Source organism: Talpa occidentalis, unplaced genomic scaffold, assembly GCF_014898055.3.
Source record: "Talpa occidentalis isolate TD23 unplaced genomic scaffold, MPIMG_talOcc4v2.1 talOcc4.15, whole genome shotgun sequence".
In the NCBI taxonomy this organism is placed as follows: Eukaryota; Metazoa; Chordata; class Mammalia; order Eulipotyphla; family Talpidae; genus Talpa; species Talpa occidentalis.
Genome location: NW_023601543.1, coordinates 12,265,784 through 12,290,803, shown reverse-complemented (window position 1 = coordinate 12,290,803; position 25,020 = coordinate 12,265,784). Strand labels below are relative to the sequence as shown.

Sequence of the window (25,020 nt, the reverse complement as noted above, 5' to 3'; positions counted from 1 at the left end):
GAGGGTGGCAGGATATGGAAATCACACAGTACAAACATAAATGAACATGAATCAAAGAAGAAATCACAAAGGAAATAAGAAAATATTTTGAGAGACTGAGGTGATGGTGCATGGGGGCACTGGTGAAGGAAATTCTATGGGGACTACACCTGAGGGGGTGGGGGGAAGCAAATATTATTTAAAAATGGACAATGATGTAAAAAAATTAAAAAAAAATTAAAAAAAGAACAGCTACAAATACATTGACACTCATGGTGTTGTAGAGCAACCCCGATACAAAACGGGGTGCCTGACTGTGAGTCCTCACCCGCGCGCTTAAAAGGACTTATCAATGCTCTACTGCAGGCACAGGTGAAAGGTTAATAAAAGGTTTATTTACAAGGGAAGGGGAAATGAGGAAATGTACAGCTCTGGGAGAAAAATGGGAGACAAAGTTTTAAATGAGTCCTACCCGATCCACCGATCAGGAATCCCAAAATGGCGCTGTCAGAGTTGGCCGCCAGCCAGGAGCAGTGAAGCCAGGAGGCAAGCGATCGCGAGCCAGAGAGAGCCCAAGGCCCATGTGTTTGGTTTTTTTATATCCAACCTGGCTGCCCAACTTCACCCTCAGGTCCCAGCCACCCTCCCTTGGTGGTGATGGGATTTGTCTTTCCCAGAGTCTTGATGGCTTTAGTCTGGAGTGGGGGTGGGGTCCACAAAGCCTGTATGGGATTAACTCAGGACATCATTTCCCCCTAACAATTGTACTTGCTAAACATGGGTAATAAAGTCTATATTCTCTGAAAAAAATACTTTGAGAGAAATAAAAATGAAGAAAAAGCATATGAAAACTTAAGGGATGCGGGAAAAGCAGTACTGAGTTAAGCAACAACACTTCACAATACCTCCACAAGCTATAAGAAGAGGAACAACTGCCAATTTATTCTATGAGGCCATCATTATTATGACACCAAAGCTAGGCAAAGACATCATGAGGGGGGGAAAAAACTCTCTTCACACCAAAAATCCTTATAAATTTAAGTACAAAAATTATCAACAAAATATAAGCAAAGCAACGTGCAAAAGGGGATATATACCATGACCCCGCAGGGTTTATCCTAGGAATACAAGACTGATCTAACCTACAAAATGCAAATAATGTAATACATATTAGTAAAATAAATGAAAAAATCCATATTATTTATTATATCAGTAGATGCTGAAAAAGCATTTCATACAATTCATCATCCATTGATGATGATGAAAACACTTAACAATCTAGGAAGAGAAACAACCTTTCTCAAACTCATAGAGGGGATCTGAAAAAACAAACAAACAAATCCAAAACCAAAACCAAAAATAAAAACCCACTGCTCATGGGCCTCCCTGGTGGCACAAGGGGTTAAGCACCGCCCTATGAAGCAATCCGCAGCCTCTGCAGCATGAGTTCAATCCCTGGCCGGCCAAGGAGCAACCCACATGGCACAGCAGACCTCTCCTGTCTCGCCCGCTGCTCCCCTCAGCAGTGTACTTCGGCCAATCTGCCTGTTCTGTTCCCTGCTCTGTCTCTGGTGAATCCTCTCACCGGCCCCCCGCCCCGCCCCTCATCTCTGGCCTGTACCCCAGCTCTTATATGCATAAATAAATAAATCTTTTAACAAAAAAATCCACTGCTCACTACATACTTAAGTGTGAATACATGAAAGCTTTCCCCATAGGTTCAGGAAGAAGGATATCAGTCCTATTCAGCATGAATGAATCTTGAAAATGTGAAACTGAGTGAAAGAATTCAGTGACAAAAGACCATATACAGTATGATTCCATTTATATAAAATGTCAATAATAGGCAAAGCCATAAAGACAAAAATAGATTAGTGCTGACCCAGAGCAGGATAAGGAGAGATGGCTAAGGGATATGGAGTTTCTTTTGGGGGTGCTAAAATTGATTGTGGTGATAGTTTCACAACTCTGTGGAAAGCCACTGAATTCTACACTTGAAATAGTTGAATTGTATAGTTATGAGAATTATATCTTAATAAAACCATTACTACAAAAGGAAACAACCAGTTTATGAACCCTGTTTAAACTGAGATTCCATAGAGACCCCCATATAAGTGTAACATTCTTTTAAAAAAATAATTTATATATATTTTACATCATTGTTCATTTTTAAACAATGTTTGCTTTTTTTATTTTCCTTCAGGTGTAGTCCCCATAGAATTTATAAAGGGAGAATATCAGTTCTCAATGGCTGCATCATATGAAACAAGAACCACTGGCTCAATTTGAAGTTTCTCCACAGCTGCCAGCCACGTACTACTTCTCTATGACCATTATTTACACTTTTCAGCTCGGGTTGTAGAATAGTGAAACCAATCATTTCCCTATGGAACATCTCCAATCTTTGCCTTGTCAGCAAAGGGACTGAATCTTGTGAGTATGTCTGGGTCCAAGGAAAAGAAGTACTAGACAAGATCTATTCATACTCTTACAAAAGTCCAAGAAGCCCAAATGGATTGAGTCACATCATCCCACACACTCCATCTGTGCTCTCCTCGCTACCTTCCTTGTTGGGAGAACCAAGAGGATGAGGCTCAGAGGCTGGTCAGTGGGGCACAGCCTGGTGAGAAGGGCCAGTCTCGGGCCCTTGGTGCTATATGTTAGAGGTTACCCCTCCACTAATCTCAACACTGGCTAACTTTAAAGCGCTGTGACTAAAGGCTCACTTGACACAGACATGAGGACTGTGAAGCAGAAAGGAAGGCAGCAGAGCAGAGCATTTGTAGTTCCATTGGCTTTTGGAGCCAAAAAGGCCTGTGTTTGAATCTCAACTCAGTCATTTATTTGTTGTGTGACATTAAGCCGATTACTTAATCTCTCTGAACTTCATTTTCCTCATCTATAAAGTGGCGGTTCTAATATTACTAGGGTTCTAAAGGGTGTATAGAGATTAAATGTGGTAATACTCACTTAGACCAATGACAGCAGAGGGAGGACAAAGGATGGTGTTATAGTCATCATTATTATTATTACTAGAATGAGATTCACTCCCACTTTCATTATAAATCTCTATAATATGCAATTCTCTAACATACCAAGGACCTAAAAAACCCAGGCCAACTCATGAGTATACATTGTAAAATTTAGAGTTGCACTGAAGGGATAATGAATAATTCCAAATGTATTATTTTGGCTGGGGCACTGGGCCCAAGAACAGCATGTGAGGCCTTTTAGCCTGGTTGCCTGCTCAGTCTTCCAGAACCAAGATTATGCAGGTTTTCAAAGCTACCTTTAGCATAAGCTGCCCAAGCCAACTGCTACCCCAGCAAATAATAGCCTAGGATGCACTCAGGCCAGATGGTCACAGAGCACACGGATGCCCTGTGCATCGATAATTACAGCTCTCAAGTGGAGCACAGAGGAGTGAACTCAGCTCTCCCAAGCTTGCCTAGTGACTTATTTAAACACCATGTGCTCTTCGGTCCCTCCTTTTTGGGCTGAAGCTCAGGCACCCAGAGAAACTATAATTTATGGGAAAGATATGGGGAATGTATATAAAGGAGAAAATCCTTCCAGGAATCCAGAATAATCCAACTCACCTAGGCTAAGCACTGTGCTTTTGGCGCTGCCCTGTGCAGCCTAGCCTCAAAGTTAGGGAGGCTCTGAACTACTCCTGCTGAGGGTATTCTGATGCTCCATGGAGAATGCCAAAGTGGGGCCTCCCTGGTGGCTCAGGGGTTAAAGACAACGCTATCAAGCTATCGCCAGCCACTGCAGCTCAAGTTTGATCCCCAGTTGGCCAGGGAGCAACCCACATGGCTCAGTAGACCTCTCCTGTCTCACCCGCTGCTCCCCTCAGCAGTGTCTTTCAGTAGATCTGCCTGTTCTGCTCCCCACTCTCTCTGGGGAATCCTCTTACCCCACACACCTCTGATCTACACCCCAGCTCTTATGTGCATAAATAAATAAATCTTTTAAAAAAAGAAAAAAATGCCAAAGGCTATTTATTGACACACGTGGATTATAATCATCACCATAGATATTTATCCGCCATAGGAGCTGGGTCACCCAGCCTAGTGGTTATGGAAATGTGTTTTGATATCTAAAAGATCTGGACTCCAAATCTAACTCATAGTATCCACTGACCACAGGTGAGTCATTTAACTCTGTGAGCTTCAATTTTCTCCTCCATAAGAGCTAATACCAAAACTGTTCTTACAGGGTCCTAAGGCAGATTTAATCAAAGGATGACTTTGAAAGTTATTTGTAAAGCACAATTCTCTTAATTGGATGCTGTCATTGCTGTTTTTAGAATATAACTTTGGAGGGCCTCCCCTGGTGGCGCAGCAGTTGAGCACTGGGCTGCCAGGCTGCCCGCAGCCTCTGCAGCGCCGGTTCGATCCCCGGCCACCTGTGAGGGTCCCACCAAAAAAATAAATAAATAAAAAAAATATAACTTTGGATTTAAACAAACCTAAATTGTGATCCTAACTTACCCAATTACTAGCTCCATGGAGATGGATACATGTTGTAAATTCTGAGTCAAAATGTTCTCATGGGTAAAAAATAGATAACAATCACTATTTCCCCCCTTCTTATATATTGAGATGGAATCCAAGGTTTATTTCCATGTAACAAGTGCTGAATTACTCTAAGCTACAATGCCGATATGTTCAACAAAACCAATTTCTGATTTAAGAAAATGTAGGGTGTGAAACATGTTCTATGGTCAAGCAACCCTTTCTTCAGTATTCACCATGTATAGTTTTCCATCTTTTGACCTCCTTCACCCATGTTGCTATGTGGAAAACGGTGGCGGGAAGGATTTTGGGAAGGAAACGTCACAGAACGCTGAGGCTACCAGGAATGGGTTTTGTGGAGAAGGTGGGCCTTGAAGTAGTAGGAGACTTTATTTAATTATTTTTTTCCCTTTCTGGGTAGTGGGAGACTTTAGGACAGAACGGAGGGGGCACTGATGCAAAGGCTGAACAAAGCAAAGAGGAAGAGGCGGTAATGAGGACAGCATGTCCAGGCAAAAGAGGCTCATTTGTAGCTCATCTGTAGCTCTGAAACATTCCAGAGGGCACTTCAGGATCATTAGCAAACCTGAATCTGGTCTGGCTGGAGGGTTAATAGGCAACAGCTTCGGAGAGTGGGGAAGGGGTGCCTACAGCCCCAGGCAGCATAGCCCTAAGGCATCTGGACTCCAATGCAGAGCTTGATGCTCAGGCTGCAGGGTGTAGACATTTGCACCAAACTGGCTAAGGTCCCTGAGTCCTGCTGGTACCTGTCCCTGTGGCTCTGACCTGGTCCAGATGGCAACAGAGCCAGATGCGAAGCTAACATGATAATATCAACACAGGTATCACCACTGAAATGGCCGTTCATGAAAGCAGTTGGATTCCTGCTCGGAACACTCACACAGGGGACGAGAAAGTGCTCTGAAGAGCATGAAGTTGGGAAACAAAAGGGCAAATACGTACATTCACACACACACACACATATATGCAAACTCTAAGTTATCCAAACAAGAAAAGGTTAATCACTGGGAAAACCAGCACAATTTAATGTGCTGTATTTTCTAAAAATTCAATACCTTCCAACCTTGCCCTTGCTAGATGTGTTTTATGTTGGAAGAGTCCTTTGGAAATCATTTAGGTCATTAGTTGGATAGTCTTGTTTTAGTTCCTAGTACTGCTAATGTTTGCCCCCGCAAGCAGAACAGATGTGGTGAAGGCAGGATGGATTTATGCACATGGCAATGGCCTTCTCCGGAGAACGATAAATCCTTTGGTTTCCAAAACATGAAAGATGAACTGATAAACCCTAGCCCAGGTGCTTGGTGACCTGCTTGCCTCTATCCATATTCATTCAAATGACTTAAGGGTGTGTTTTCAGCCTTCTCGCACTAATGTTCTCCCTCAGTGCCCTTGATTTTGTTAGCTCTTCAATATTTTACATGTCTCTGCACAGTTTATCTGTAAAACAGAAATAATGATGGTACCCACCCCACGGGGTTATTGAGAGGATAAAATGAATCGCTTCATATAAAGTACTTTATTTTTTTTTTTTAATTTTTTTTTTTTTTATAGAGGCATGCTTTATTCACCTGTCTGCTGGTTTGTTTGTTTGTCTTGCTTATACATGCACTGGGTACAGTCAGAAGCGCGGGAGGGTGAGAGAATTCACCAGAGCCAGAGCGGGGAGCAGAGCAGGCAGAAGGACCGAAGCACACTGCTGAGGGGAGCAGCGGGCGGCAGGAGAGGTCTGCGCGCCATGTGGGACCCTCCTCTGGTGGCCGGGGAGCAGCCAGGGATCGAACCGGCGCCGCAGAGGCCGCGGGCAGCTTCGCAACCCAGCGCTCAACCGCTGCGCCACCGGGGAGGCCCCTCATATAAAGTACTTTAAGCAGTGCCTGGCACATAGTAAGCTTTCAAAAAATGTGAGCTGCTATTATCATACCCAAACTATCATCACCTCCTCACGTACCCTCTCTTAATGCACTGGCATCTACCCAGTGCCCAAGGCGGAAACACTGACCTTTGTCCTTCACAACTCTTTCTTCCTCACCCTGCCACATCGACACAATCAGGTTCTGTTGATTTTCTTTTTAAATCTGCCGATTTCCAAACTGCATTCCTGACCACGCTATAATTCTCCCATAACTTGCACTGTCTCACGCTCTCATCCTCTTTATATATTCACATGTAAAACCTTACACCAGCAAAGCAATCTTTTGGTGGTGTGCCCTGCATTGAGAAGGACAATGAGGTCACCTCTGGGCCTAGTGAAATGGGGTACTGTGGTTGATTATTAATGTCTGCCATGGAGCGGCATGGTGGCTGGGCGGGCTGATGACCCACATGTTGTGAATTTATACACCCTGCTACAAGGTCAAGGCCAAGCTCCTCAAGGCATAGAAGGTTCTCACACTCTGACCCGTAACGAAACTTGTAGCTTTCCCTCTTGCTCTCTCTGCTCTAGCCACACCCAACTGCCTGCTTTTGCGGACCCCCCGTGCTTTTTCTCATCTTCACGTCTTGTGTTATACGCTCCTCCCAGCGCGCCATGTTCGCCTCTTTTCACCTGACTTAATACCGGCACGTTGTATGAGACTCGGCTCAGGTTCTGACCACCCCCATCTGGGCTGACTGCTTTTCCTCTGTGTTTCTAGAGTTCCCTGTGCATACTGCAATCAGTGCCTTAACCACATTACATTGTAATCATCTAGTCAGGTGTCTGTTCTCCCGTGCCCCATAACTCCCAACTAGACTAGGAGATTAAATGGGCAGGTAATCTGCTTATTGGTTTTCTTTTTTTTCTTTTAAAGGTTTATTTATTTATGCATACAAGAGCTGGGATAAAGGCCAGAGGCGTGGGGTGGGGGTTGTGTGTGTGAGAGAAGATTCACCAGAGACAGAGTGGGGAGCAGAACAGGCAGACTGACTGAAATACACTGCTGAGGGTAGTAGTGGGCGAGTCAGGAGAGGTCTGCTGCACCATGTGGGTAGCTCTCTGGCCAGCTGGGGATCAAACTCATGCTGTAGTGGCTGTGGACAGCCTCATAGGTTGCGTCTTAACCTCTTGTGCCACCAGGGAGGCCCATTGGTTTTCTTCTTTAATGGGCAGGGCCATGAAACAAATACTTATTGAGTACCAATTACATGTCAGGCACTGAAAATTATCTGACCTCAAATTGATCAGTGGGTATTAACAAAGCATTCAGCCTGAGGCAAGGCTTCACTGAGGAGAAAGGCACAGCTGAGCTGAGTTTTAAAGGTACAAAAGGGAAACTATTATGGGTTGAGGGGGCAGCACGTGCACAGTATGAACGGCTGACACGGACCTGCCAAGATGCAGTCCCTGAACTAAGAGTCTCACCTATATTGCAAATACAGGAATTTAGAAAGGTCCAGGCAGGCCTTCAGGAGCAGAAGAGCAAGTTTGGGAGTAGTGAGTTATTCAAGGAAGTTGGAATATGGGATGGGGTAAGGGTTAGTGGGATGCCAACTTAGAGAAGCAGGCGGGGGCTAGACTAAGAAGGCTGGGCTGAAGGGTCTGGCTGCGTTACTCTTCACTGAGGCCAGGGATCAAGGACAGCAAGGAGGACACTGGGTAGCAGATGACTACAACCACTCTTGGAAGGAAGGCAGATTAATTTTCATTTCTTCAACTGAATCTGATTCTAAATCCCTTCTGGGATAATAGAAAAAAATTCCATTTTAGGCTAAAGTATGACTTGTGAATTCAAGTTTAAAAAGCTCTACAACTGAAATTTGCATGATTTCCAGAGACACAGCCCATATCATTATCACTGCTAAAAAAAAAAAAAAAAATCCTTCCTTGCTCCATCATTCCACATGAAGTGGTGTGTGGGGGAGAAGGCAATCTGGAAGAGAAAAACAATAAATAGGGACAGAAATTCATGGCCCTAACCTCCAAATACCTGAGTCAAAGATAGCAGCACAGAAAGGTGCTCTCTCTGGATGAAGAAAGTATGAACCCGCAGACACGAAACCCCTGGATTCCTTATTATAGCTGATTTCAACTTTGAATGCTGTATGTCACCGACAGGTTCAGACATCTGCAGAAGCAGAGCGCAGACATTCTTACTACACTCTGCTGCAGACTTGTGTCGAAAACCTCCAGCCCCCTGCTCCAACCGCATCTGGGAGAATCTCATTTCTTAAGTCCTCCAGCCATTGGTGCAGTATGGGAGTGTGAGCAATACACTGCCTCTCTGCACAAACAAGAAAGAAATGTAGAAGAGGAGAGTGGGGGTGTGTTCCAAATTTAGCTTTCTTTCCAACCTCTGCCCATATGGCTGGTGGTTAAAAAAATGATTACCAAGCCAACAAAATGTAACCTGATATTAGGAGTTCCACTCTGACTCTGAAAGCAGTGCTAGCACCAGCACACGGTACTCATTTGTCTCAATGCCATGTGACACAGGGACTCTGCACTCGGAGAGGGGTCCTTGCCTTGGAGCCTTGTGAGCTGCCGATGAGACTCCCCTCCGCCACCCCGGGCTTTGGGATGGAACTGGGGAGATAGCCTTCGGTCAGCAGAGAGATGTCAGTGGGAAGCCATCAACCGCAATAGGGAATATGGAGTTTTGAGAAAAGTTTATGGATCTGGTTCACAGTTTCCGAGTTAGGGCAGTTTCCAAGTCTAGGATTCCTTTGGAATCCTAGCTTTCAGGGTAACTGCCAATGAGGGGCTCTTTCACTTGCCAGCATAACTTTGGAAGGAAGGAATTTTCTCTTACTCATGGTTGAAAGAGCTATTGATTTAAGTCTAGATCGCTTAAGGATGAAGGAATGAAATAAATCTTCCAATGTATCCCTTCACCCAGTGGCATGCAGGTAAATGTCTCAACAATTGACTCTCGGGATAAAAGGCAGGCATGCCAGTCTATTTTACATTTTGCTGGAATAAACAATGCACAACATACACTTTTCAAACAATAAAGGCATATACTACTCTGGACTGTAAATATCATATAGCCAATTGATTTTCACAGAGTGCTTTCATTGATTTCTGTCAGACTCGTGCATCTGTAGCCAAACCAGGCTTGCGATTGACGAGCAACTAGAGTTGCTGCAGGAACACAGGTTGATATATTAGTTTACATTCCAGAGCAAAACAAAAATGAAAATGACAAAGATGTGTGTCAGCTCTTCACTTCTTCATCAATGATGGGAGTGACTTCTCTGCTAAATCGGGTAATAATTTTCAAACACTGGAAGAATAGCTTCTGAATTTTTTGTGCTGTTCTCAATGTCACGACTACAGAGACAACTTTAAGCTGTGCTATTAACACTTTCCCCATCACTTTCTTAAGACTAGAGTCTAGACAATCAACAAAGCACTAAGTTAAGCCCTGATTTAGAGTTCTGGTTGACTTCTGTGGTGTCAAGATTTCCATCATGGCCAATTGCTAGTGCTGAGGAGATAGCACTCAGCTTGCTAGGAAGAGTGGCCAGGCCCCCACCACACACATGACAGGCACATATAACCCCAAAAGCATACATAATAGTCCACTGTAATAAAACAACTAGAATATGATGAGTGTTGAATGTATTATCTTTGTCTTTAATACAATTCATTTGCTTGTAAATCTGTAATTGAATTTTTAATAATGGCATGTTTAGCAACTGGCTTATGAAACATTCTGATATTTAACAGTTGGCTCTCACGAGCCACTGCAATCTAGCTCCCGTACGCTGCTGACCTATCCCCATTTAGACTGCTGCTTTGGGGTCTGCTCCACCCTTGCACCCAAGGGTAAGGGATATAAGGAAGAGGCACACAAAGTAGGCTACGCCTCCCAACTCTAAGAAGGAACTGCTGCTCAGATATTTATTGCGAATCCCCAAGGAGAGAAGTACAGAAATGGAAACCAATGACAGAAATTTTTATGGCAATTTGCCAGAGATGTTTAGCTCTGCTGAGTCTCATAATTAAAAACTGTTGCTTGTGTTTTGTAGGCCTTTTTGTCATTTCCCTTTTGTAGTTCATTCACTTTTTAAAATATTTTACAAAAGCAGTGGTCCATGACAGACTTGGGAGGAACAACAAGGACAAAACCCCAGGTCCTTTACCACAGATAACTCGAGATGCCCTGGTCTATTTCTAGGAGGCCAGGATCAGAAGGGACAGAGTGTTGCAGCTGATTATGGACGAGACACCCTTGATGTTGCCCATTCAGGCACTGGGGCTGACCACCTGTACCTGGATAAGCGGCTGTATCCCAGTTTGCTTTTCTACCACAGGAATAGGGGGGCAAAATCTTGGAAATCATCCAGGAGAAATAGGAACTGGCTTCATGTAGTAGCTACATGAATGTAGAGCCTGTGAGTGACAGAGCATGTTGAAAAGAACTGTTCCCTGAAAAAGTCTCTGTCGTTCCTAAGGATCTATTTGCTTAGAAAGAGTCACAGAAAATCACGATCGGTGACATGTGCTCAAATGCAAACAACCAGAGCATCTGTTCTCCACTCCTCTTTCTTTCATCCATTGGTTTGCCCCACCATCTTGCTTCTCTTTCATTCTACTTAGATGTCTGCATCATAAAACCATACCATCTCAGAGCTAGACTGACCATGGAGTCAGGAGCCCATGAAGTGGGTGTCTATCCACTGTCCGACACTGCTCTCCACTCCCAGCCAGCTAATCTTTCTGACATATCGTTACTTCATCTCTAGTCAAATACTCTGAGAGTCAGGGAACTAATTGTTTCCCAGGGCAACCCATTCCACTGAGGAATAGCTCTAAGGGTTAGAAAGTTCATCTTTTTTTTTTTTTTTTGCTTCAAAATAGATCTCCTTATCAAATCCACACGCTGGTTCCAGATCTACCCTCCTCTTCCATATGCAAGACCTCCAAAGATTAGAGGACAACACTCACATCTTCCGAATTCTCCTCATGCAGTAGGAGAAGTCAGCACCTCTTTTCACTTTCTTTCCACTGACCCTGTTTCCAGAATCTTCACCATCTGCTTGCTCCCCTACATAAGCACACTGGGCTACGGACACACAATGTCCCACATAGTTAGCCCTCCCCCCTCCTTTGTTGACTGGATCAGAGACTTCATATCTCTGTGCTCACTATTTTAGCAGCTAAGAGAAGAAGGATACTTTGAGGAAGCTAACTCAAGATGCAGTGAGGGTAAAACCTACAAAAGAGGAGTTAAAGGAAGCAAATGCTGAGAAGTAAACACCGTACAAGAATAAATGGAGTATCTACCTATCTTCTAGTGACGATTACTGAGCAAGGTGGGGAGACAGAAGCAAAGGTTGGTGATGACAGCTGAGAAGTGTTTATATAAAATGACAAAGACTTGCTTCCCTCTGAGAAGCTCATTGTTAGCCAGAGAGACCACTTTACCCTGACACCCATCCTGAAGGTGCTGAGGAGACTGTCCCCGCTCCACACAGGCTCTTCTCATACACCAGAACTGGTCACAGACCAGAATTGGTCGAGTAGTTTCTGCTCCATCCTCATTTATGGTAATTATATTACCGCTTACATACATCAATGAGCTACAGATTAAGAGCTCCTGTCCGCGGTAGTATCCCTTTCTCACCTGACAGGTTAATTTGCCATCACAAATATTTGCCATACACAGTAGGACCGCAAGAAAAAAAAAAATCCAAAGGCAGCTTTAAAAAACCCGTCAGTCTATTTGGAAACACGAAGGCCACAGTGTCATGGTGGATTGGCCGATCATGAGACACCTCTCAGGCAGGTGTGTGCGTGGGCAGATTCTACAACAAGGTTTCTTTTCAGAAAGGCTAACCAAACAAAAGCTTGCCAGTAACTTCATTCCTATGCAAGCGCATTGCAGTCTCCTTGGACCTGATACAGGCAAATCAGGCAAGAAGAAGGGGAAGGCTGTACCTCTGTTCTTTTTGCCCTATTACCTAAAGCTGAAGGACAGCACAGTCTGAACTGGAGAGACTTGAGACTTGATTCTTGATAGTGTGTGTGTGTGTGTGTGTGTGTGTGTGTGTGTGTGAGAGAGAGAGAGAGAGAGAGAGAGAGAGAGAGAGGTGTATTTCAGGGGCCTTGCACAAGAACTTGGCTTCTCAGAACAGGACCTCAGGCCTGGTCTCATGGCTGAGCTCCATCTGCGCCACCCTGCCTGCCCACACCAGACCCCGGTAGCTTCTGTCTCACTCTGCGGCTCACCATCCCTTGTTCCACTGCTCTTCAGAACTCAGCACCCTGGCACAGGTTTAATTCCAAGTCCCATCTTTCTGACAGGGGATTTCTCTTGCAGGGGAGCACTGTACACTTGGTGACACACCAGCCCGGGCCTCCAGACTGCCTCAGGAGGTTATCTTGCATGAGGGCTTCACTTCCACATGGGAGCTCAGCCTCAGGCCTGGCTCACCTCCTGCCTGCTGGCTTTGCTTCAACTTCCCCCCTAGCTGAGCGCAATGGCGCCTTCCCATTTCTTCCTACCCACACTGTACTTTGATGATGTCACTAAAACTGCTCAATACGGCTTCATTCAGAGAAAATCAGCCGCACCATTCACGCGCCCAATTACATTCAAACTTGATGTGAAAACAGGTCACAAACTGCGATGCAATGGTCACAAGTTGCCCCCACTATCCGCAATACTGCCTGAGCTCTTAGAATGACGTGTGAGGCCCACCAGCAATTAACTATCACAGTGTGACCCCGGAAGAGAGCCTGGTAGTCTATTGGCTCAGACAGGAAAGAACCACAAAGTGAGTGAACTCCAGAATATCTCCTACCCAACAGTCAGAAGCGCTCGAAGGACCTCAAGCTAAGGTCACTTTATGAAAACCGCTTAGCCTTTCCTTCCTTTGGTCTGTCACCAGCTTGCCTGCAGTTACTCCCCAGTCATCAGTAAGGTGGGGGGAAGGCCCCTTACTCAATCGACAGGTAATATCACAGCGAGAGCTGCTTCTAAATCCCTCTTTGTGGCCCATGGGAGCCGCACAAAGCTCCAGGGTGAGGTGGGATTGGCTGTCTTGTCAATTTATTAGCAACAACCACCTGGTCTGTATCTGGGTGAAAAGTGCTATTATAGTGAGCTTTGCTTCCATCAGCTTCCCGATGGCATTTGATCTCCAAAAGAAAAGATCAAGGCATGAAAGCAGATGGCTTGGAGCTAAGAGCAAGACAGAATGGAAAGAATCAGGGGCCTTTTCTTGACCCTCCTGTCTCGTTGGCCACCCCTGCCCTCACTGCCCCCCCCAACACCAAAGAAAATAAAACATAACTAGCTGTGATTCTTTCAAGATGTAGGCGACAGCTACTGTTGTGGCTGTGTGCACAACTCAGCAGACATATTTGTCATTGTTTAAATACCTTCTCACTGGGCTAAAAACAACTTAATGACTAATTGAAAATGCCACCTTGGGGAGGGAGAAAAGGGAGCACATTATGCTGAAAACTGTGGGCCAGAAACCGAGTATTTAATTCACAGTTTTAGTTTCAGGCTTTTGGCGACTAAAACTAATAACCCAACGGTACTAAATAAAACGCATACTATTACCTTAAATGGGCAATTGCTTTACAGTTTATAAGGTCCTTTTCTAGTTATTATCACATGAGCTTCATTCAACAGCTCATGAAGCGGGCAGCTCAGGAAATATTTTATCGTTATATTTGCATATGAGGAAACCAAGGTTCTAAGAAGCTGAATGGTTCTGCCCAAGGGCACCTCACTGGGAAGTGGCAAGACACAGAACTGAGACTCAGTTTGACTTTATAGATGAAATTTCTTCTGTGCCTTCACATCCACAGCTTCGGCAGCCTGGGACGGGCATGTTCTGTCACCCGTCAGATGAGATCTACCTGCCAGTGGATGACATGGGTCCCTTTACACTGAGGTCACGTGCTTGAAGGACTGACATCACAAGAAAAAAATACAAGAGGGTGTCATTATACTGAGACTTTGAGCAGTGGATTGTGGGGGGATGAGGGAGGCGAGCCACCTACAATGTAAAGACAAATATCTGGGTGGTGGTTTATAAACAGTGCACAGGAAGCTGGACCGGACTGTTCAAACTACAGAACACGTCTTGGGAAAACTGCTGTCACCTATTCTGGGACTTGTTACCAACAAGACAGTATAAGGATGTGTTATTGCAGCCACGTGTATTTTGTGCTCTAGGTGAGACTCAACAACTTTTGCAAAACTGTGTCCCTCCCCCGCCCATTTCATACCCCTCCACCTTCCTTCTCATTCTTAAGCAGGCACTGTGATTGTTCCAAAGCTTTAAAATTTTGCAAATGTCACCCATGATAAAGGGCCCATCATAAAGCTCCTCCATTGTGTTTATCCTTTTCACCAAACCAAACCATTCGTGAACTTGGCAATACAATGTGACTCCCAGCTCGCATTTATGAGGGTTTGACTTGACAATTTAGAAGCACAGTTAAGCCACTGAAGTGTCCTTCATCTCTCCTATGTGCTTGTTAGGAGCAGGCATATAAGGTTACACTTGAGTCACTGAAAAAAAAATAATAATAATAAGGAATAGAAATCACTGGCCTAAAGATTATTTCCTAATTGCCATTTTAGTGAAGTTGTTGCTCTTTTAGCTCTATTTTAAAGTAATGGTAGGGAGGAAGTAGTGGGTGAGAGCCCGGTAGGCCCATAGCTGTGGAGTCTAAATGGCTTCACTCCAGTACCACTGGGAAGAGGTGACAGTTGGGGGTGGCAAGCACATAGCTGCCTTCCCTCCACACCTGGAGATGACAGAAGAATGGCCAAAGGGACTTGCCTCAGCCTGGGCTTCGCCTTCTCCCTCCCCCGCAGCAACAACACGTGGCAGGCTTGGTCTTTTCAGCCCCTACACTGAGATGGAGAGACCGAAAGTTTCTTGCGGGCAAACATTTCCACCAGAAATATCTGGTTTGTATGAGCAGATTTGTGTGGTTTCAATATTGGTTCAAACCCTATCACAAGATGGGAACTTTCCTCCTGAGTCCACCACCAACCAGCCCCTCTGACTCCCACAGAGCTCAAGGCCTGTTTCTATCTTCTCCAGTTTCCACTTTCCTCATTCAACGTCTCAGGCTATCCCAGTATCTGTGATCACCTTGCCCCATCTTTGGCCCAGCTTGAGACAAGATTACCTTTTCTTTCTGACTCGCAGATATGAAGACATTGGGCTCACCCGAATATCCTGGCTGTACCCACAGAACAGAGCAAGCTGGAGCAAGAACAAGTCCAGGAGATAAGGCGGTGAGGGAGTGGTGACACAGATGTTTCTGAGATGCTGTCTCTCGCTGGGAATTGCTTTGCAAGCACATGTTTCCATTGTGTTTTCAAAGGCAGGTGTGCGTGTGTACACGCCTCCATGAGTGCAAACCTGTGTGTGTGTGTGTGTGAGTGCATGCATGTGTATATTTCTATGTGAGTGGGGGTGGGGACTTGGCAGAGAGGGGGACAGATGCTTTACAGGCTTAGTCATCATTTCTTGGCCAGGGTCACCTAGCCAGAGCTTGCAAAACTTCTCAGGATCAGCCTTAGCCAAAGCGCTGGGAGTAGGCAGCTTCCCAGTTTACAATGAAAGCTTCAACAAGGTCAGTAACTAGGAACAATGTTGAGGGCAGCTGGACAGTGAAGCTTATTGCAGCAGGTCCATCACGGCTAATCTACCTTTGGAAGGGAGTCTGATCATATGTATATATGTATATATTCAAGGCAGAAGCAGCTTATAACCCACAAGCAAAACTCAAACTTTACAGGATAAGCTGTGCCAAACTTGGGATACTGAGAAAGCCAAAGAGCTTCCAGAGATCGCAGAACAATCATTTTCTGCTTGTTAGAAATCTTTGTAGAGCTTAGCAGGTCACAAAGCACTGTCATAGTCATGATCACACTTGATTTTCACAATCATTCAAGTAGGCAAGGATGATTAGCCCCATTTTATAAGCTGGAGGAACTGAGGCTCAGAGCAGCCACATACCTTGCTCTGGACCCCACTGGTAGGAACTGTGCTAGGACTAGATCTCAGGTGTCCTAATCTACACACAGCTGATTGCCCTTGGGCCTCCTTTACATTTCCTACACTAGTTAGTGCAATATGGGGTGATTTTGTAGCTTCTTAGATGCTTGAAGTATAAAGTCCAAATGCCACAAGCATTCAATTAGAAGGCAGTCACGGTGACAGACTGCCAAGGTATCTTGTTAACATGACCCATGATGGTGTAGGATCTTGAGGTGGAGCCTGAGATTCTGCCTTCCCGGGAAGCTCCCAGATGCTCTAGATGCAGTTGTCCCATGGACCTCACTTGGAGGAGTAAGGGATAAGAAGATATTACTGAATATTGGTTACCTGGGGTTTTGATGACCTTTTGTGGGTCTTACAAAAACAAACAAACAAACAAACAAACATGGGCAATTCTAATCTACATTTGCAGGCTCTTTGAGTTTCCATAGATCAGTAGATTTAAAAGAAGTTGTTATTTTTAGAGTGCTTACTAGGTGCCAGGCACTATGCCAAAAGCTCTGCATATATTATTTTATTTAATTGCCACCACCCTATGAAACTGGCTAAGAGAGATCAAGTAACTCATTCAAAGGAGGCACATGACCTTGGTTCTGAGATGTGAGAAGGTCAGGTTTAGCTGTAATCATCAGCAGGATATGCTTTATGGTCATCTCATCAATACTGAAAATTCAACAGCCAGAAAGAAGAGGAAGGCCCTATGAATTCTGTGTTAAATCGATAAATAAGAATTAGAGAAAAAAGAGAGGACTTGGGGAACTTTGGGATGAAGAATTAAAAATGTGAATATAGCCCAGAAAGTCTGGAAGCTACTCACAACTTCTTACCATTCTGGCATACAAGTGTGCAGAGGGCCAGGGGTGGAAGCCTGGCCTGCTGGTTTGGAAAGTCAAAGGAGGGAAAAGAGGCAAAAGTGTTCATTTTGGAGTTAGAAATATCTCAGTAGTAGAAAACATGGAACCTGCAAGGTCAGAAGAAAGCTCAAAAGAAGGTGTTCCCCCAAAACTCCAATCAGCCTCTTGCCAGGGATTAAAGCCAAACAATGAGCATACTCACAGATTGCTGGCACCAGCATGGCCTGGCAGAGTTGTCCAGGACATTTTCTTTATTTTATGGAGAAAGTGACTTCTAAAAAGAGGAAGGGGCCTCCCTAGTGCACATGGGAGTCAGAAGCAAGGCCAGAGTGGAAACTGGATGACTTTCTCAGTGTGGAGCAGAAGGTCTATGCAAGGAAGAAAAGGAGCTAGGAGCGAGTCTGAACCTACTCTGAGCATTGCTCTTTATTCCCACGTTGGCATTTGGAGAAAGGGATTTGGACGTTCCAGATGGGACGGCGGTAAATGCACAGGGAGTTCCAAGTCTCCTACATGGGTGTCGATGCATCACCAGGACCAGATGGTATCTCCCCAGATTCTGGGTAAGATTGTAAAACAGCTGACCAAAGTATACAGTCTGTCTTTCCAAATAGCTGTTGTGCCATGAGCCTGGCAGATTGCCAGTGAGTCTCCTCTCCATGAGAAGCATTTCACAGGGGACCCAAGAAACTCCAGGCTGGTAGGATCACTGACCATGTTAGGCAAGTGTAACCTATTGGGAGTAAAGCATCATTTTTTCCTGTAAATTAAATTAACCACCATTTGTGTGGTGTTTTACAGTTTACAAAGCACTTAGGGTTAATCATGCCTAACTAATTGCCTAGAATTCTTTGAGAGGATAAATGTGCATGTGGACAAAGGGAAACCAGTGGAGGTAATCTGTTTAGATTTTGAAAAGGCCCTTGACTAGGTCCCACACCAAACACTGTTTAAAAAGGTTAAGTCACCATGGAATTGGGAAGGAGGTTTTGAAATGGATAGGGAAGTGGCTTAGAGGCAGGACAGCAAGAGTAGGGATAAGCAGGGACTTTTCTGGAGTGGTGTGGCTCAGGAATCAGTGTTGGAACCAGTTAACATTTTGGCGAACCATCTAAAAAACCTTTCAGTCACTAAAAGCTTTTCCTGGTAGCAAATGCCAAACAGTCTCTTTATGATTATATTTATGGGCACGGCAAGAAGAATAATCAGAGTTGTTCAGAGAGTAGCCTCTGAAATCTGACTCCTTAGCCCTGAATTTTGACTCTGCCCTTAGTAGCCTTAGGCAAGTGACCTCCTCCAGCATCAGTGTTCTCAGCTGTAAAGTGGGCATAATAACAACTCTAGTTCAGAGCGGTGTGGGGAAAATGCATGAAAGCTCTGGCACAGTGCTTGCAGCACGGAACATGTCTAACCAACATTAATTTTACTTATTATGTTTGCACAACATTCTTCTTTAGGATCCAGGCTCTGCGTGATCATGTTATGCTCTGGGGATGAAGTTTGGAAGCCACTGCAGACTTTCTTGAAAGCACTGGCAGCATTGTTTTAGTAATTTAGAGGTAAATGTGGACTGAGGTGGTAGAGAAGGAGTTCATGGAGCGGGGGAGGGGGGTGGAGATGAACAATTAAGGAGCACCTAGTGTATGCTAGATACCCGGCTAGATGCCTTAGGTACTGTACCCTTTGATTTAATCTTGTAATAGTACTATAAAGTTGGGGAAAAGATCCCCAGTGGATGGATAAAAGAATGGAGACGTCTAAAGGATGCTAAGAAAACACTGTCCAAGGTCATGTTAGCATAAAAGGAACAGAGGCAGAATTAAAATGTACATTTGTTCTACCCCCAACCTATTTTTTTCTCCATATCAAACTTGAATAGCACTTTGAGGGACTGGTATAATTTCAGAAGGAAAAAGGGGTATCCACATGGAAATAAACATGGGCAGAGATAATGAAAAGAGAATCAAGAAAAGTATGTTTTTATGGGGCTCATAGGGACAGAAGTATGTGGGGCTAGTGGTGGGGAATGAAGCCCGAAGGGGAATTTAGGCTAGATAAGAAGGCCCTCAGAAATCTCCTAAGGAGTCTTAACTTTATCCTGCAGGCAGTGGGGTCAAGATGAAGGCAAATGAGCTAAGGAGGGATATGAAATGCTTTAGAAAGATTAACTTGGTGGCTGTGCAAGATGACTTTGGTGGAATCTTCTGCCTGGGTCCTTGATTCCTTCTTATCTAATCTGCTAGCCTGAAGCTCTCAATATGCTTGCCATAGCCTAGAAGCCTGGAGAGGGTTTCAGGTGGGACTGCAATAGCACATGCAGGAGGGTAGGAGGTGTCACTAGAAAGGAAGCAGTCACAAAAGCAGAAACAATTATTAGGAAAGAATCTACAGGCGTTTGAACTCCAACTGTATATGAAGGGCAAAGGAGAGGAAAGAGTCAAAGATGACCATAGTTTTAAGCTTCAGTGACTACATATTCAATTTCGGGAAGATTGGTAGTAGTATTAGAAAAATCAGGATATTAAGGGAAGATCCAGTTTGGGATGGTCCATTGTTAAATCTGCTTTGTGACACACTGAATTGGGCTAATGATGGGAAAGTCAGTTAGAAATGACCAGTAAGCCGCTAGAGATGTGGAATGACAGATAAGGAGAACACTTAAGACTGGAAGTATTGATGTTATAAGTTAGCCCCGTAGTGGTATAATAAAGAATGTTCATTGCAGCATTAGCCACAATAACCAAGAGATGGAAACAACCTAAATGTCTGTCAGTGGATAAAAGGATAAAGAAATAGTGGTACATACATATGATGGACTATTATTCAGTCTTTAAAAAGAGGGAAACCTTGCCCTGTGCTACGACATGGAAGAACATTGAGGACATTGTGTTAAATGAAATAAGCCAGTGACAGAACACTACGATTCCACTTACATAAAGTAGTTAAAGTATCTTATACATATAAAGTAGTTAAAATAGACAAAATCATAAAAGCTGCAAATAAAGTGATGGGGAAATAAGAAGCTGCTATTCAACAGATATAGAGTTTTAGCCATACAAAATAATAAAGTTCTCACCCCTATGTTTATAGCAGCACAATTTACAATAGCTAAGCTTTGGAAACAGCCCAAATGCCCAAAAATAGATGACTGGATCAAGAAGATGTGGTACATATACACCATGGAATATTACTCAGCATTCAAAAAAGATAAACACATGCAATTTGCAGCAACATGGATGGCGCTGGAAGGGATCATGCTCAGCGAAATAAGCCAGAAAGAAAAAGAAAAATACCGGATGGTCTCACTCATAGCAGGAATCTAGAAAACTTAAATAAGGGACCAGGAAAATGAATAACTATAAGAAAGAAAAAAGTCAAAATCAACAAACAACTATGAACCAGAGACACACCTGGGGGGGTGGGGAAAGGAGGGATTGGGGTCAAAATCAGGGGGTTGCAATTGTATGGGGAATATAAAAATAAAAAAATTTAAAAAATTAAAAAATTAAAAAAAAATAAGAAAGTTCTTCTGCAATACAATTTGCATATAATTAAAAGCATTGATGTATATACTTGAAAGTTTGTTAAGAAGGTGTGTTTTCTTTTTATCACAATAGACAAAGAACTTAAGGAAATCATAAAAAAATAATTGCAAGAATGGAAGTATAAGACCTGTGTTTTCTCTGGAGAACAGAGAAAAGACAGAGGCTTAAGAAGAGACCTCTGCATAATACCCAGTTTCAGAGCAGGATTAGGAAAAACTAGTGAAGGGACAGGAACACGGAGGGTCTCTGAGGCCAAGGGCGATAGGGTTTCAAGGCAGCCACGTGTGCTGCAGAGGGAGGCGCAAGGCCCAGGCAATCTCAAAAGCCAAGTTACATTTCCAGTTCTCCCAGCTAGAGAAACGTCAGTGCTTCTCCGAGCCCTATCTACAGGGTGGAACTGGCGATGGTCAGTACCTTTCGGGGAGGGGATTTTTGCTTGTTGTTTGCCTTCTCCCAGCAGCTCCTTTTTCTCTATTGCTGCTGCTGCTTTTGTGTCGCTATGCAGTTATGTGTGACACCCTATGTTTGTTAGATGGTTTGCAAGAAAACTAAAGAAACACGGCATTCCAAGAGGAGAGGGTCAGCTAATGTCTCCTCTCGCAAGTAAACCCATCATTGCTTTGCACTAGACACAAGATTCCCTTTCTTTTATGCATTTCCTCTTACAACAGAGCAGAACCAAGGACATCTCCTATGGGAAACAGACTCCCTGAGTATGTCAGTACATTTTAGACAATGAAAAATAAGATGTCACTCTTCTAATCTACCCAGATCCAGAGATGAAAAATGTTAACCTGAACACTTCATTTTTCTGGAGTATATTCTTTTCTTTAAGACTTGATGGCCCTGTGTGTGGCAGGGATTTTAGCGGAGTTAGAGAGAGCAGATTCAATTGGTTTTTAAATCCCAAGCAGCACCGGTTTAGCAGATAGGAGCCAGTTCCAATAGGTTACCTGCAAGGAAGCGGAGCTGATTCTTCACTTGCATCACGCCGTCGCCGGAGCCTCCGATGCATTCATCTTCGTCATCGCCACAGTCTCCACTCTCAAGCCCTTCCTCATCCAGGTTTTTATCCAGGACCCTTCCTTTGGGCACAGACATGGTTCTCAGGAGCTGAAAGAAAACAACCGAGAGTTCAGCAGCTCTTCAAATTTCTCAGGACATCTCAAATGGTGTATCAACAGGAGGCGTTGAATGATGCTGAATGAATTACACACAAGTTTTTAAAAATGATTTCAAATTGACAGCTGCAAATGTGTTGAACTCTTTAGAGTTTTGTCCACCTGGGCTTTTTCACAGTGAATGACACAATTCTCCATCCTCCACTCTACTTAGACCATGCAGTAGCCAGAGTGTACAGCATGCCTTCCCATGCCATGGTGTTTACGTTCCTGAAAGCCTCCATGGTAGGACAACTCAAGACACGATAAGGTAAGACACACACCCAGGCTAAGAGGTCACCAAGGCCAGAAGAGATCCCAGTAGAGCAACAAATTCTTCCCACCAAATGAAAAGAAACGCAGTGATATTTATAAGCATTTTATTTAATTAATTATTTTTTTGAGCTATGTATTTATGCATACAAGAGCCGGGGTACAGGTAAGAGGTGCGAAAGGGTGAGAGGATTCACCAGAGTGGGGAATAGAACAGGCAGACTGAAATACACTGCAGAGGGGAGCAGCGGGCGAGACAGCAGAGGTCTGCCGTGCCATGTGGGTAGCTCCCTGGCCGGCCAGGGGATCAAACTCGTGCTGCAGAGGCTTTGGATTGCTTCATAGTGCAGTGCCCAACCCCTTGTGCCACCAGGGAGGCCGGATATTTATAAGCATTTTAAATGAGTATAGGTAATTGTCACATAATGCGCCTTGATCACTAGAAAAACATTTCCCTCTAGTAAAACCGAGGCCCCAGAAAGGAGGGGGATGGGAGGGAAGGGGGTAGGGGGTAGAGGGCCATGGACTATGGTGGAGGATGCTGGGTGCTTTGGTGGTAGGTGTGGTGTGATGCCATATACCTGAAGACGTAGGATCCTACATTTCTGAATCATATACAGTAATGTAAACCAATGTTATCTTAATAAAAAAGTTACAAACAAAACAGTATTTCCCTCCTCTACAATTTGTTTTTAAAGATTTATTTATTTATTTATACAAGCACTGGGTACAGTCAGAAGCGTGGGAGGGTGAGAGAATTTACCAGAGCCAGAGCGGGGAACAGAACTGGCAGACTGATGAGGTACACTGCTGAGGGGAGCAGCGGGCAGCAGGAGAGGTCTGTGCACTGCCATGTGGGACCCTCGCCCGGCGGCCGGGGATGGAACTGGTGCTGCAGAGGCTGCGGGCAGCTTTGCAACCCAGTGCTCAACCACTGTGCCACCAGGGAGGCCCTCCTTCCCTACAATTTTAGTGAGATGCTAATTTTGCCCTAGTGTGGATAATGTTTCCTAAGAGGCGGACTTCTTTTGTTCTTTAGCCTCTGGCTTTGCAGAAACATGGTGAATGCCATTGTAGTTTTACGGTCACTTTGTCCTTCCCGAAAGTCTGTCCCTTGAGCCCTGGTGTGAGTGATCCCTGAGGGGAGTTCTCAGACTCATGTTACCTCTCCTCATCTCTCTCCAAGGCTATATTCCAACACCTCTGTTTCTGCTCTACCTTCTGCACACCACCCATGTTTAGTCCAAAATCTAAGTCCCACTTTCCATTTTTAAATAATGGCCAACAAAAATGAAATGCTGGACATACAGAAACGGAGGTTTTTGTGATGGTGGTAGAAGAGTCCTGAGATCAAACGCAGCAGACACAAGCACATTTGGGCATCTGAGGTTTCCATCATCCATGTTCATTGCTGCAAAGTAGATTTCTATCCTCTACCAGTTAGCTGCTGTACCGAGAAGTATTGGCAACAATCTGCATACCATCGAAAAATACGATTTTGAAGGGTTTTATTTTTTTTACACCAAGAAAGGAAAAGTCCAAATGGTGCTGGAGAAGCGAACCCACCTACCACCCCCGGCTCCAGCACTGTCTCCACCTTTGCACATCCACCTTCTAAGCCTCCCCTCTCTACCACACGTCCTGCATACCTAACTCTACCACAGATGCTCAGGCCAGTCCTTGTCAACATTACTAGCCAAGGAACTCTTTATACTCTAATTGGGAATCCCAGGCAACTTTTGTTTGTATAAGTTATATCTATCAACATTTACCATCTGAAAAATAACTGAGAAATGGCTTTAAAAATTATTCCATAGCTGGGGCCTCCCTGGTGGCATGAGGGGTTGGGACAACCTATAGGGCTGTGCGTGGCCACTGCAGCATGAGTTTGATCCCCAGGCAGGCCAGGGAGCAACCCACATGGCGCAGCAGACCTCTCCTGGCTCGCCCGCTGCTCCCCTCAGCAGTGTATTTCATCAGTCTGCCTGTTCTGTTCCCCACTCTGTCTCTAGTCAATCCTCTTACTCCCTGCACCTCTGGCCTGTACCCCAGTTCTTATATGAGTAGATAGATAAGTCTTTTAAAAAATTGTTTAAAAAAATTATTCCAGGGCCTCCCCGGTGGCGCAGCGGTTGAGCGCTGGGTTGCGAAGCTGCCCGCCGCCTCTGCTGCGCTGGTTCGATCCCCGGCTGCTCCCCGGCCACTGGAGGAGGGTCCCACATGGCGCGCAGACCTCTCCTGCCGCCCGCTGCTCCCCTCAGCAGTGTACTTCGGTCCTTCTGCCTGCTCTGCTCCCCGCTCTGGCTCTGGTGAATTCTCTCGCCCTCCCGCTCTTCTGACTGTACCCAGTGCATGTATAAATAAACAAATAAATAAAACATGCCTCTATAAAAAAAAAAAAAAAAAAAAATTAAAAAAAAAAAAAATTAAAAAAAAAAAAAAATTATTCCAGGGCCTCCCCGGTGGCGCAGCGGTTGAGCGCCGGTTTGTGAAGCTGCCCGCGGCCTCTGCGCCGGTTCGATCCCTGGCTGCTCCCCGGCCACCGGAGGAGGGTCCCACATGGCGCGCAGACCTCTCCTGCCGCCCGCTGCTCCCCTCAGCAGTGTACTTCGGTCCTTCTGCCTGCTCTGCTCCCCGCTCTGGCTCTGGTGAATTCTCTCACCCTCCCGCACTTCTGACTGTACCCAGTGCATGTATAAACAAAACA

At 44.7% G+C, this 25,020-nt stretch overlaps 1 protein-coding gene across 1 annotated transcript in view; it reads right to left on the bottom strand.

The window, feature by feature from the left end:
* Window positions 1–25,020, bottom strand: part of GPC3 (glypican 3) — a 379,321-nt gene that overhangs the window by 29,858 nt on the left and 324,443 nt on the right. The window contains exon 7 of the mRNA XM_037512804.2: window positions 21,834–21,993. Within this exon, the coding sequence (XP_037368701.2) occupies window positions 21,834–21,993 (160 nt within the window). The remainder of the gene's footprint in view (window positions 1–21,833; window positions 21,994–25,020) is intronic.